The sequence below is a fragment of the Pygoscelis adeliae genome, unplaced genomic scaffold (genome assembly GCF_000699105.1).
Source record: "Pygoscelis adeliae isolate BGI_AS28 unplaced genomic scaffold, ASM69910v1 Scaffold117, whole genome shotgun sequence".
Taxonomy (NCBI): domain Eukaryota; kingdom Metazoa; phylum Chordata; class Aves; order Sphenisciformes; family Spheniscidae; genus Pygoscelis; species Pygoscelis adeliae.
The window spans coordinates 3,944,418-3,959,344 of record NW_008825270.1 but is presented as its reverse complement, the minus strand read 5'-3'; the positions used below and the strand labels follow the sequence as shown (position 1 = coordinate 3,959,344).

Sequence of the window (14,927 nt, the reverse complement as noted above, 5' to 3'; positions counted from 1 at the left end):
AAGATGATCAGAGGGCTGGAGCACCTCTCCTGAAGACAGGCTGAGACAGTTGGGGTTGTTCAGCCTGGAGAAGAGAAGGCTCTGGGGAGACCTTATAGCAGCCTTCCAGTACCTGAATGGGGCCTACAAGAAAGCTGGAGAGGGACTTCTTACAAGGGCATGTAAAAAGGATCCTATCACCCCATGTAGTGACAGGACAAGGGGTAATGGCTTTAAACTGAAAGAGGGTAGATTGAGATTAGATGTAAGGAAGAAATTCTTCACTGTGGGAGTGCTGAGGCACTGGAACAGGTTGCTCAGAGAAGTTGTGGATGCCCCATCCCTGGAAGTGTTCAAGGCCAGGTTGGATGGGGCTTTGAGCAACCTGGTCTAATGGAAGGTGTCCCTGCCCATGGCAGGGGGGTTGGAAGTAGATGGTCTTTAAGGTCCCTTCCAACCCAAACCATTCTATATTTCTATGAATTCTCTCATAGGCTCTAATTCTGACCTTGACAGCCAACTGTGTGATTCAGAGAACTGTTTATTTCATAAGTTGAAAATTGTTTTGCCTGTGCAAATAAGACCTACAGTAATCTGCTCTATGTTGTGCTCAAGTGGGCATTATACCACACAGAAACCAGGAGCTTAGATATTCTTTCCACCTTAATGGTGCTTTCCCAAGACCTGCATTACTTCAGTGCCTTCGGTGAGTCCCTGATGTAACTGCTGAGTCCTTGTACTAGCAAGGTATCCAAGGAGGATACCTTGGCACTGCGATAAAACATAAAGTTTCTTCTCTAAATCCATTCCTCTTTCCTCTCTAAGGTCACACAGAATGAGTGTAGTGAAGAATTGAAAAACAATGTAGAATTAACTTGTTAATTTATCATTCAACTCACCCATCAGCAGATCTAATGCTGAGGTAGTCACGTTCTGTCTTGCGCTTCACAAAATTAATACAAGTCAGTGTTTCAAATTCTGCCATGGCATCATGAATTCCCTTTATGTGGCTCTCCTCTGGAGAAGAAAGGGTTAATTTGGGGGGTTACACAAGGACAATGGCAGTTGCCATCAGAATCTCACATATGCTCAAACACAGGGTAAACAAGGGACAGAAACATTAGCCTAGGTTCTTTCTTGCTTTTTGCTCAGTAATGAATTTCATTTAAGATATTAATAGCCTGGCACGAGATCCTCTTTATCCAGATATTTGTCCAAATGGATTCAGGTGGGAGCCTTTTTTTCTCAACTACTTGTTTTAAGTTATAGTGGTGATTGTTGATGTATCTTCTGATTGGACACTTGGAGACAGCTATGGAAAGCTGTTTTGCTAATGAAAAGTAGGCCATTGAAACCACACTGCAACAGGCATAAGCCTTATAAAGGCAGGTATTCTGGCAGATACTATTAGAGGGAATGATCATTCTTGCCTCCAAGAGACAAGACCCAAAACATTATGGATGCAAACTTCTCAAGGAAATTTGATCTCTTTTCTTTTTTCTGTTCAGATCTTTGCAATTTACAATTCATCTGTGCTTGCACAGCACAAGTAAATCCTTAGAATTGATTTAATAAACTGTTTGTGTGGTCACTAGAAGTAGGTTTCTACCCGAAGCTTATTGGATAAAAGCAATTTAAAAAAAAAAAAAAAAAGAATTATCAAAATTTACACCCACCATAAGTAGGATCCAAGACATAGGGAACACGAACAATCCCATCGCTGGACTGGGGCCAAGTGCAATGGCGACAGTTGACAGCACTGCGACTCCTTTGTGGAACTATGTCACCTTCTTGCAAGTACTGAGAGCTCTCTGTGGTGAGAGAGAAAGGGTGGAAATATCTGAGCCATAGATTGCTGGACGCTCGCTAAACACACTTGGAAAACTGTCACTCTCTACTCATCCTCCTTTTCTATTTTTCCCTAAGCATCTGCTCCTGGCTAGCATGAGAAATGGACTATTGGGCTAGATGGACATTATCTGCTTCCCTACCTTTGCTGCTGTGTTCTTAGCCAAGAGGAGAAGTGGAAAGCTCCAACTCTGTTGGATGGGGTTGAGGCAAGACAGGGAATGACTGAAAGCAGTTGCAATAGTGAGAGGGATGCTGTACTTTGGTAATATTTCTTCATCCATCATGTGACACTGAACGAATGGCATCAAATATCTGCTCAGGAAGGGTGCTTGGCAAAGGCAGGAGGTGCCAATAAGGAAACCCAAGAGGGCAAGCAAACCAAAAAGAGAAGTGAGTGTTGTCTAGAGAAAACTGTAGGAATGCTTGGTGTCCATTTCTACAGACAGTAGTAAAGCTTCTTGAATGACTGCTGAAGGGGAAAATGTGAGAAAGACAAACTGATAGAACAGGGAACGTTTGGAAGAATCAAGGAACAGGAAGTCTGGAGCAGGGAGCATGGAACTGACCGTAGCTTATCTAGGAGTCTGTACTACAAAACCATATGATGGCTGCATGCAAGCGATGCTTGCATTCAAGAAAAAGGCAGTTAAATAATAAAGCATCCAAATATCCAAGTTCTCTTTTTATGTCCAAAGAATGACAAAGATGTTGAGAGCTAAAGCTGAAGAAGCTGCCTGGATAGTTCAGTTGCCTCCACACCTGGTATCATCTTCAGTATTGACACTATAGATTTGAGATGCCATGGGGCTTCAGCAGACCTCACAGTAGTCCCAGTGGCCTGACTCTGGGCATCTCTTACACGATGGTGTGTAAGATGGGAAAAATACTTGCACAGATTGTGGTAAGACATTGTACCTCCCATGTCACCCCCAAAAAGCAACAAAGAGAGACCCATTAAAAGCAGGGCTTTGGTGGTGTTACCTTTGTTAACTGTCAGAATTCTGTTAAAAATAACTTCATCCTCAGAGTCAGTTTCTGTAGGCAATGGAGATTCTGTGCAGAAATACAAGAGAATCACTTTCTTATTCCCAGGGAAAATATGAATCCTGATTTTTAACCTGATGAGTTTCCAGGAGCTCACTTTAGATCGGTTCCTGATTACAGCGATGCATGTAAAACTTACAGAGCCTATTTAGGGTCTGGCATGGTGTTCAGTCATGTAGGTGTTTGCACAGTGACACAATCTTGTGAACCTCCCACCTGTAGTTATGTTGGCATTAATCCAGTCCCAAGAGCCATTCTCTTCCAATCTTTCCCTCTCTTCCCTTTTTTTTCCCCCTAGCCATTGCATGTTAAGGCGTGGACCTTTGGCTCTTGTAAGTCTGTATTGTCCCACTCAAGTGGCCAGCTGGCTGCATGGCTCCCTCTGTGCGCTCAGACAGCACAGTTTTCCTTCTGCATGCACAATTCACACTTAAACCCCCAACATAAGACACCAGAAGCAAAAAAGGATGGAGAGCAGTCCTGCTGCTTGCTGCTAGACCTGCTGACCTCTTGAAAAACCCTTGAAACCAATGAAATGGGAATTGCATTCCTATTCCATAGGTTGGACTGATGTCCCCAGCTAAGCCCAGCATCAGGGACTCCTAGGCCTTACAAGCAGAATCAGCCAACTCTGAGCATTATGCAATAAGTCTTGACATCAATAAAAAGCACAAGCACATGGCCTCTGCACTTTCTGTAACCTTTGGAAGTGACTTAAGTGAGGACATTATCTAAGCAGAGCTATTTTTAGCAAAAGTAACAGCTGAGGTTTTTAGCAAGGCCAAGCAATTGGCCAAAACCGAAAGACCCTGCTTTGCATGAAAGTTTATAGTGAGTGCATTCATTTAAAATTTCTTCTTTAAGGTTAATTTGTGTTAAGCATGTGTTATTTTCTGGAGTAACTGTGTAGCTGAACAATCAGTATATCCTATCAAATACTTACATTTATGTGGAATAATACATACCATATATATCCTCTTGTGTAGTAGTAACCTGCAAGAACGATGCATTAGTATTATCTCACACTTTATATTATAACATAAATATTAAATAATATAACATGCAAAGGATCAAAAGTGTCCAGGCTACCATTGAAAGTATCTTTCACCAGTGCAGTCTTGAGATTTTATATACTGTGCTATGTGTAAAGAATTACCACGGCATGGTAGATATTCTTCTTTGGTATCTTGGCAAATATGGATATCATAAAGGGAATCAGCATAGGAGATTCGGGAAATGCAATGTGAAGTGTGGAGTAAGTTTCAGATCTTCCACCTTTATTTATGTCCCTGCTAGTAGGACTGCAAGGTTGATGAAATCGCCAATGAAGTCTTCCCAGTATCACCTCACAATACAGTGGTGAAAGGCCATGGTACACACTGCTTCTACGGAACTGTGGGGGTGGTACCCAGCTGAGGGGGTCATGTCTGTAGCAAAACAGATTGCCATACTTCCCTTGCCTTGTATAAATAGAAAGTGAGTTTGCGTTTTTTCTATGACCCCAGAGAAGGCAAAAGCTTCCTGGGATGTGGGCTATATCTGGGCATTGTGGAGCAATAAATGGAACAGGGATGGAAACTGATCACTCTGTTACACTGTTGATCTGAGAAGGTTTTCCTGCACGGATGGAGATATGGGTGGAGTACATGAATCTTTACCTCACTTTCCACACCGTTGAACCCCAAAGTGGTCAAAAGAGCTGATTTAGCTGTCCTTATCTCAGTAGGTTCTGTTGCTACAAAAAGCAAGGAAGAAAAAAACAAGCAAAAGGGACAAATTAGATTCTGAATGCAACTTCACAGTGTTCAGTAGCACGGACCTCCTCAGCCATGGGAATACCTTTGGCAGGTCCCTTTGCTTGGAGGGGAGTGGGGTGCACTAACCGATGCATAGGCATAGAAATTAAACTGATGTCTAGACAACCAGCTATGAAAATTCCTAGTAGATTGTGCTGAGGGACAGAATCCTAGTCATTTATCATCTAAGAATCAGCAAAGCATTTTATCAACTTCAGCGTGGAAAATGACAAAGGAAACTAGGGACAAAAATATGCTTTGTCCCTAGATTTCACTGCAACAGGTGCAGGCTAACCAGCTCAACAATCCTCTCTGGTTTCACAGTGCCAAAGAGTAAAGTTATAAAATGGGATGAAGGCTATAATTTAGCATGGGGCAAATAATCTCAGCTTCAGTATGTACCTGACAGCAGCTTGGAACCATTCTGAGTCCTAAGGGGTCTTTCTAGTGTGATGTCTTTTGATTTCTACCAAATGTCAGCTTCTAGATACAAACATGGAAGTGAAAATCTGATCTGGTATATAAATTTCCGAGCAGAAACCTCACTGTTATAGTATCATAAAAGTTTAGAAATTGCAAGAACCTCCAGAGGTCATCCAGTTTGTCTGCTTTCCCTAAGGCAGAAACAGTTTTATCTATATTATTCCTGACCACAGTTTGTTTGACCTGTTCTTAAGTATGATGGATATGCTGCAACCCTTTCTGGCAATGTCTTCCAGTTTGCCAATGACTGCACTCTTCCTTGTCAAAATATAAAGCCTTTTTTTTTTTTTTCCTATCCAACACTGACAGAGAGCACTTATGCAAATAGTTCTTATTTCTAAGCTTATCCGTGTTCCTTATCTTTTTGACCATGTTTTTTCAATAGAAGGTGTGCTAAGCTCTGTCACACCTTGAAGCACCTTTCCCTTTTCACAGTGGTTATTGCCCAAATGTACTGAGGGGACTTCCTCCCATTCAGAATCTATCTAGAACCTGCAACAGAATTGCTTTTATTGAGCCAAAAGGCTTCAGTCTGTCTTTCCAGACTGTTACTTCAGTTACATGGCAATGGAAGTCCACTGTAATGATGGTGGCTTATTATAGAAAAGTTCAATCAGTTCCCACCAGCTGCATCAGAGAGATCCATGGCATCTAAAAAAATTCTGCAGGGAAGCACATTTTTGAGATGGGTTGACTGGATTCAGAATTCATGCACCCAAGAGGCACTAGATTAATTGACTAGTCAAAGTCAGTGGAAATTAGTGTCCAGATTCCTAGGCACATAAAGCCTGCAACCCCTTTTTGAAACCCACATGAGACATCACAGAAGGCATCTGCCATGTCCTTGATCAAACGAACATCTGGTGTGATACAGCTTTCAAAACGATACAGTTCACATTTTCCCTGCACTGTAAATACTGAAAGATGTCTCAAAAGGCACAAAAAGCAGTAACAATAGTAAACTAAAACTCATTGTATGCATTTGTCCCAGTAATCCTGCAACTTTGAGTCCCAGCAACTGACTACTTTAAACTCGAATGAGCGTGTCCCTCAGCCGGCTCCAAATATACTGAGCAGTAATTTTACAACATCCCTTTGCTTCCATGCCATAAATGACAGCTCAAAAGAAGAATTGGTCAGTTTTCATTAGCCACTTACTTGCTCTGACTATGTCAAGAAAATTTTTCCAAGGCCTCTTCCTCTCATAACATATCACCCCCGACCTGGCAGTTTCTTGCTGTAGTTAAAGTCTATCTACAGATTTATTTCCATTGACCTTCTCTGGAGATCTACAATGACCTCCTCCTATTTTGTGAGTTGACAACAGCTGTTCAGCTAAGCCTGTACTATTTGTTTTCTATCCCAGCAGAAAGCAAAGCTTTCTCTGTCGCCTGACATCCCTTTCTCTTACTGCTGCACCAAGGTAGGCAAGGAGGCAAATGAGTAGCAGCCTTTTTGTAACATTCAACTTAATGGAAATGTATCAAAATGTCCTATTAAAATTTTATTTTCAAGCCTGTGAAAGCAAATCTAAATTAACCTAACAAACCATACCCCAAAAGTATGTGTAAAGCACATCTGTGTGAAAACACATTTGCACTCAGCCCAATAACAAATTAGGAAACATGGCCTTATTCAAAAGGCCTGAGAGTCAGTGCTTTCACACACTCTAAAACCAAGTCACTCACACACCAACAAAGTGTGTGATACACAGTCAAGAATTAACAGTTGTCTTTAAAATACAATATAAATCCTACTTACTTGTTGTGCTGTTTCCATAGTTCTCCTGCAAAACCAATAAGTAAAAAGCATTATTCTTCCATAGCTCATAAATGCAGCAACAATAGCATCAAAACCAGGCCAAAGGGAGGAACTAAATTATTAGATTCGCTTTATATATTATTATATTACTAATATTTTTCTTGCAGGAAATTTATCAAAATGGGTCTCCACAGCTTCACTCCAGGAAGAACAGCTCAATTAGAAGATGGAGCACAGTTGCATGGAACTGCTCTCACCTGAATAGGGAAAGCCAGAGTAGCATGAAGCAGAAATGCAGTGAAGACTAGGAACATCTTCAGATCCATTCTCCAGTCCTGACAGACCACCAGTGCCTGTCCTTATCTCTGCCCGTTCAGGAGCACTGCCGCTAGATATACCAGCAGAGCCTGCTCTGCCAGGGCTGAAAAAAAACTGCACCAGCCAATGGGGATCCTAGCAGGAAGCAAACTTTTGCAGCCTCAACAGCCAGTTTAGCCTCTGGGGATCTCCCCGTGCTGTGCTATTGCTGTCACTGTGATCTATAGCATCCCTTGTCTTCATACTGTCATACATGCCGCTCTCTAGAGCTGGATCAGCCTCATGCTTGTGCTGCCATGCACTTCCTCTGTTTCCTGGAGGATCTTTCCTTAAGTGTTCAGTTTGACTGATATCACCTAGGAAGCCCTTGTTCCTGGATAACTTTCCCAAGTACTGTAATGTTGGGATTTCAGATGGTAGGTGACTTTTTTCTTTATGTTGCAGAAAGCACAGAAGGCCATGACAATATTGCGTTGCTTTGGCACATACAACACATCGCTACTCAGTGAGGTCATGTCTGCATCTTCCCTGAGAAGATATCCTTCATCTTCTCAGCTTATGGTTCTATAAGTAGAATTTTTGTTTCCTCCTCTGTGTTTCCTGATGTTTCATAACATCAGGAACATTTCCTGTGTTCCATAATTTCTGGCAGTCTGACAGTTGTAGGTGCCCTCGCGAGCTTTGTGACCAGCAGTCAGAGCAGGGAAAAAAGACAGCAGCAGCATAAGCAGCACTTACTCATTTTGAGAATGATTAACAGATCTGCTGCTTGCTGGAGTGCACTTGTCCAGAAGTGGATGTAGGAAGCAGTGAGCAGACCCAGCAAGAAAGGCTGGTAGGAGGTAAACCAGCAACCACTGAGCCTCTTGTCACAGCAACCTCTTCTCGCAACCTCTTCTCGCAGCAAAGCTCTGCTTGGTGAACCGTTTGCTGAAGGTGCTGCAGCTGGGGAATTGTCTGGTCTCTAATACACACTTGTTTTGTGTCAGAGTACATTTTCCATGCATGGAAAAGGAAACTGAATTATAGAATGTACAGATTCTGTCTCTAGACCGTGTCGGTGATCAGGTACTCTCAGAGTAAGTTTTAAACCCACCCACACTGTTATTCCTTCTTTCTGTATTGAATAAGATGTTCTAGAAGTTATCCATGTTGGTGAATGAATCAAGAAGCAGCAGAGGGCTTTCCACCTATTTGTCTCCAAATCATACCCAGTCACAGCTAGGAGTTACATGGAATGTAATCTGAATTGCATTGGTGGGGATTACTCTTCATTTTAGTGGAGGAAAGTTCACAGTCATACACTGCTGACTATTTTAGGAAAGTCTGGACTGACAAAGTCCAGGGATAAACTTTCATTACCCCCACAGGGAGGCAGCATAGGGGAATGCTACTTCTTTTCTGTCCCTGCACTCTGGCTGAAGTAAGGTATGCCCTAGGCACCAGATAGTAAAAACCAGGGTAGTACATGGTCCTTGTGACCATGAAAGAACAAAGATCAAGCAGACATCGTCAGCATGCTAATCCTGCTGACACAGTGTCCTGGTTTCGGCTGGGATACAGTTAATTTTCTTCCTACGACACACAGGCAGTTTGTGTGTCCTCTGTGCACATAAATGTTTGCACTAAGCAATGCTAAGTGCCTTTCTTCATATTTGTGTTTCATAGGGATGAAAATCTTCCTTATGCTGAAGCAAAGTTGTGCAGCTCTGGTCTCCAGTCCTAGAACGGTCCTCCAGGTTTCTCACTCAATACAAGGGCAAAAAAAAAGGTCCATGATGCCAGATGCCTTGGTATACCAAAACCATACCAAAAAGACACTGCAGAATGGGGCTTGCATATAATCTGCTTCCATTAGAGTTTAGGGGAAAAAAGGAAAGGTGAGACCGCTCTTGCGGAAAACCAGTCCAGGAGCAAAAGGAGGGGTCAGAGATAGTGAGGGAATAAAACAAAGTTAAAAAGCAAGTTAGGAAAGCTGGCAGCCTTAGCATCTTTGTAGCATGTTATTGGGAAAATACTACAGCCTCCTGAGTGACCAATTAACTGCTTGTGCTCAGGAAAGAGCGAGGGAACTGGGCTGGCAAAAAGGATGCTGCACATTTTATGCTGGACGTGCTAATATGCTGACATATTAAGCAGTTCATCAGACAGATTGCTGCATGCCACCTTTTCTATATGCTAACACTAGTGATGGTGGGGGAGATTGCTGTTACGATAAAAATGTGGCTGTAAATGCTACAGCTGGCAAAGTACGCACAACAGAGTGAGGAGGAGTGCTGACACTCATGACTGCTGCCCGTCCTGAAGACCCTAGCAGCTTTGGTTTGTGCCTGATATTTAGATTCAATATTTGGTTGTTTTCCAAAGTGTGGTATTCATGGGAGAAGAATTGCCAGCAGTCCTGTTTCACTAATCAAAAGATTACCTATTTTGGGGGGATATTGCAAAAATAGGACATGGTTTTACCTGATGCAGTAAAGCTGGTACCTCTAGCAGAAAAAGGGCCACAGAAATTGTCTTGAACCTTTAGGAACAAACTAAGGCTTAGCAGAGAGAAGCTGTCTTTGCATGTATAGAAGAAAAGCATGCGGGAAATTTTGTCAGACTAGAGTTCTCCTGTCTGTATATCCCAGTTTCTGGTGGACAGCAGGGACCACACAGATTTTGCAGACGTGAACAATGATTGGCAGGTGTCCAAAACCAACAACAAAATGTCAAGAATTACTTGGACAGTGTCATAGTCTGCAAGAAGTCTGTCAGCAAAAAGAGCACTGCTCCTGAAAGACCACTACAAAACTTGGAGTTATGCCTGAGGACATATGCTGGTTTGCAAAGACCTGTAAGCATAACCAAGAAAAGACTTTACAGACATACAAATGAAAAAATGTGTTTTCTGTTGCATATGGGAGTTCACTGTAAAGTATACATAGCCAAAATCAAAACAGCAGATGTACGAAAGTTACAACGCTTCTGTAGACATCTTTCAGATTTTGCTCAGTCGTGTGTCATTTAGTCATATGTGTTATACAATTATTATTCTCTTTGGAGTGTTTCATTGTAAGCAGCTCCCAAAATATAATGTAAACCATCAAGACTTAGTTACAAAAAAGCAATAAAGTGTCTATTACAGCTAACTACTAACCTCTATAACTACTAGCTACCAACTGCTGTATAGTAAAATGCAGGGAAAAATAACTCCAGGAAATAAGAAAATAGACACATTTATGTTGAACAGCTTATGGAAGTTATGTGGTAGCTACCATGCCCGATTCATGGTAAGATATCAACAAATCTTAAAGGTTTAAAATAATCTGGCTTTACCAAAACCAACCATTGAAGCAATGGTATGGTCCACAACACATAACTGAAATTGCTGTGGATTGGCATCACATAAATAAACACCACATAATTACATTCACAGTCTGGGGTTAATGACAAGCCTGAACCAGGAATATATTATTTTGGACAGAACTGCTCAATATTATTTCTCAGGAATGTCTGCTTTGTGGACATTTTTCATATTTTGGCTCACTTTTATTTGGAAGAAGAATTGTGGTTTCAGCTCAGCTCTGGGCTCCTTCATTCTGAACCCCAGTCCTCTGGCCAGGAAGTCTGCTCCCATGCACTGCTTCCAGCTCAGTGCTTTTTAGTCTCCTTCTCACTAATTCCAGGTGTCGTAACACTCTATCACACAAAGTTCACTTCCTTTTCTGTGGTGTCTTTATTATCAGATACTTTTCAGATATAAATCAGTCCTCACACAAGTGTTTTCTATGCTGGTTTGAAGGACTTTCAGCCCTTTAGTCTTTCTTATAATTCAACTCTTCTTGGTTCTATAGTCACATTTTAATTCCTTCCAAATTGCCCATACCTTTTTGGTAATGCAGTGATTAGGAGTGGATAATTTCAGTTGAATTCATGTCAGCCAGTACTGCACTTTGCTGGTTGAGACTATTATTGAAGCACTGGCAGCTTCTGAGAGTTTCATAGGTAACCAGCAAAGACTTCAAGTCCCTGTATGGAAGACTGACATGTGTCGTAGAAGACAACTCTAGGTAAGGCAAAGTGCAGTTAGAAGCTCTTTTCCCACACCTGAGAGCACACTTGTTGAATCAATAGATTTACTTATCCTTCATGTCCCTCTCCACATTTCTTCTTTGGATCCTACCAACCTGGAGTTGCTCAACATGCTTCCTATTCCACTTTCTGTTGTGCTTCCAATTTCTGAGGGACTCCTGAGGGATTCCCACGGCCTTGCTAACACCATCTGTAGCAATGAATCTGCATGGTCTGCAGATTCCTTAGCGGAGCACTTTACACATCCTCCATAATATTAATGACTAGCTCCAGCTGTAGTCCTAGCGCTGGCAGTGTTTCTGTGAGAGAACTCAATCCTAAATGATGAACATTGGCTTGCTATTGATTAGTCACTTTTCTATTCAAAGACCCAAACCTAGAAACTTTGATCTTCAGTCTGTCATCAGAAGAAGAGAGACAATGAAGAAAAAGATTGGTTTTTTTGATGGATTGTTCTTTATAAAAGAAAAATATGCAGTTGAAAAAAGAAAACCTAGTAAAGAAACAAATTGGAAAAGTCAAAACATTGTAACTTCTAAAGTAAATATTGAAACAAATTTGATTTTCATTTCAAAATCAGATTTCAAGGCCAAATTTAGAGAAACATAATTTAGCGATTAGCATTTGTAATGACATATGATGCAATGATTATTTGGGCTGAGGGAGGGGAATGGAGGTGATGAAACTGAAACTTCAATTTGGACAACTCTAGTAATGAACTTCTGATTGTTTTGAAAAAAACAACAAATTCCTTTCTTTTATCAGGAGAAGCCATCTGATTTGTCTGCTGCCCTTAGGTGAAGAATGGACGGATCAAAGGTTTTACATGATGTTTCCAGCCTGCAGAACAATGTTATGCTGATTGCAAAGGAATCCATGTGATGGGGTAAGGTGCGAGCTGTTGGAGCGGTGCCTGGGGTTATCTTTGGTCTTTGTCCTCTGAAGGGAGACATGCCATCACACTGTGCTGCCCCAGCTGCACACGTATAGCACTGGGGAGGTCTCCTGTCTGCGTCTCCTTGTGACAGATTGTGCAATGCCAGCCAGCTCCCCTGCTTGGTTTCATCCTCCGTGAGAAAGGGTCTCCTCTTACCAATGGGTATCTTTTGGTCACATTAACTGTGCCATGAAAGTTACCTTCGTGAATGCTTGTTTGGCGATTTAACTAAGGGAATTGAAACATCATCTCATGTCTGCTTCTCAGATGAGTGCATGGGAGCTGACTGCGTGTGCTGTAAGTGAAAAGCACCACATCTCTGCCTTTACGGTACACAGATCTGCCTGATAAAGAATGCACTAGTAATCCTAATCATTGTCTCTCGCCCTGGAACAAATATTCTCCCATCCACTATCATCACCATCAGCTAGCCGCAATTCACTGACTTTTTTTTTTTCCTTTCTACCTCATCAGAAAGGTTGTCTAAGCTGCCTATCTCAATACCTGTTCTTGTTATTCACTTACTGGCTTCCCAACTGTCCTCTCTGCAGGATTTTTGAATATCTCAATGGGAGTCTTGAGAAGACAGTTTCAGTCTCACTGTGTTTTTCTGAATGCCAATTCCCTGCGCAATATGAGCCTCACTGTGAATTACACCTATTTACCAGGTTAACCTATGGTTTTGCTTCCTCTTCTGGGAGGATAATTTGTAGCTCCTCTCATGCCTCCTGGGCAGGTGAGTTTGGACACCTTCCCCTGCTACTTCTGACTTTATCTGGATCCACAGAAAAGTACTTTAGGAAAAGTTAAAGCATAGCCCTTGCAGCCCCTGTCTTGTTTTAAGAGAGCTGCTATCTGAGCGGGCAGTAGTGACTAAATATTGACATTGGAAAGATTGCCTGATAATAAACTTTAAACTATTAAATAACAAAGAATCTGCTTGCTGCTCCTAGAGTCTTTTGCCAAAGAGAACTTTCACCTCCAAAGAAGAAACCATTGATCTTTGACAGCTTTGACCACCATAACTGATGCAGCATGGGTTCCTGGACACGGCAGGCCAGCCAGCAAGTTTGTTTTGCTCGTTGTCTGTTGTGAGCACGTTAGCAAAACCCAGTGGGTCTCAGACACCTGGACTGGGGGTCACGGTCTGGCCCAGGGGCCTGGGGTCCAGACTGGACCAGCAGGGCCTGCCACCCCGTCAGGTTGGACAGAGGTGCTGCAGCAGAGCTGGGGACAACAGGGCGAGTGACTGGACTAGCAGGTTTGCTGCAAAGAAGGCTGGAGGAGCGCTGGCAGAGCCGCAGTGGGTAGGGGAAGAAGGGTGGGAGGCCAAAGGCTTCCCTGCCCCATGCTGGCAGAGAGTCCCTGGGGTGGTTTGCGCAGCACAGCGCAGCCTCGGCCTGGGCTAACCACCCCTGTCGCCTCTCATTGCTGCAGGTTAGCTTTTACAAGGAAATAATTCACATTTTAAAATCTACAACTACAACTCAAGAATTAACTGTGTCATGTCTCACAGGAAAAAACCCCTTCATCCTCTTTCAGTTTCTGAGGGCTGCCTGCTCCTCAAGGAGCAGAAGATTGCCTCTTTCTTTGTGCTGTTGCTAGAGCTCCTGCTATCAGCACATACAAATGCTCCATAAATCGTTATGAATTTACCCTTCCAGCACTCCCATCTGGAAAGGAAATAAGATTTTTTCCCCATTTCACAGCTGGAGGAGCTGAATGTGTACAGATGCGCATGTACCCCTCTCCCCCTCCCGCTACTGATTTGCTCCAGGTCACCCAGGAATTGCAGGATTTTCCACCATGGGGCCTGGAAGGATCCCAGAGGAGATGGGTGCCAGTCCGGTGCCTTCACCATTCCCTTGAGGAAGAGGGGACCTAACAGGGAACAGAGGATGGCTGCTACCCAAACCGTGACCGATCTATCCATGATGCTTCCCAGAGGAGCTGTGGCTACATTAACCTTGGCTTACAGCTGTGATTACATTAAAGAAAAAGCTTCCAAGGGGGCCTCTCTTTTCCACTCATCTGCAGTGACTCTGCCATTAGTTATTTAACACATTAAAGGGACATTGCCACATTACCAATGATTACATTTTTCAAGCACTTACCAGTGTTCTCTCTGTTGCTCGATGAACACATCCCTCTCCTTAGAGAACTTGCAGTTGAAATAAATTAGGGAGGCTGCGTTGAGATCTTCTATTGGAGAGAAAAGCCTAGCTATGTTTTCATATTTCATTTATTTTAGATTTATGTAATTAGCTGATAGAAACGTGCATGGTCAAACTTTAATCTGAGGGCTTTCAAGTCTAGCCTTTTGGCTCAGATTCATCTTTGCTGTAGTTTCAATTCTCCTCAGTGGACTCAGCTTTGGCTCTCAGTTCACAGGCTTGTATGCAGGAAAACCATTTATTTGTACTGGAAGATTTGAACTGCAGCTCTGGTTTCTTACAGGGATGGTTCTGTTGTGGATCTGCAAATGATACCGTGTGAGTTCACCAAAAAATCAAGGTCAAGGCACTCTGAGAAAGCTTCTACTTAGAGGTCTGCTCCCATCCTTTACATATGTATCTGCCTTCTATCTCTGATAAGGAATGTCATAAACAGGATCTGTGAGGATATTTGTATTCCTTCTTTAAATAAGTAAATTTTTTTTGTAGGAAATTGAAGAAGTGGGT

The 14,927-nt window shown here is 42.4% G+C and overlaps 1 protein-coding gene across 1 annotated transcript in view; it reads right to left on the bottom strand.

Moving 5' to 3' along the window:
* Positions 1–7,240, bottom strand: part of ASTL (astacin-like metallo-endopeptidase (M12 family)) — a 12,015-nt gene extending 4,775 nt beyond the window's left edge. Inside the window, exons 1-7 of the mRNA XM_009329694.1 lie at positions 7,172–7,240; positions 6,915–6,939; positions 5,733–5,746; positions 3,840–3,867; positions 2,812–2,883; positions 1,656–1,790; positions 879–996 (exon numbers count right to left, since the gene is read on the bottom strand). Of these exons, the coding sequence (XP_009327969.1) occupies positions 879–996; positions 1,656–1,790; positions 2,812–2,883; positions 3,840–3,867; positions 5,733–5,746; positions 6,915–6,939; positions 7,172–7,240 (461 nt within the window). The remainder of the gene's footprint in view (positions 1–878; positions 997–1,655; positions 1,791–2,811; positions 2,884–3,839; positions 3,868–5,732; positions 5,747–6,914; positions 6,940–7,171) is intronic.
* Between the last annotated feature and the right edge of the window lie 7,687 nt (positions 7,241–14,927).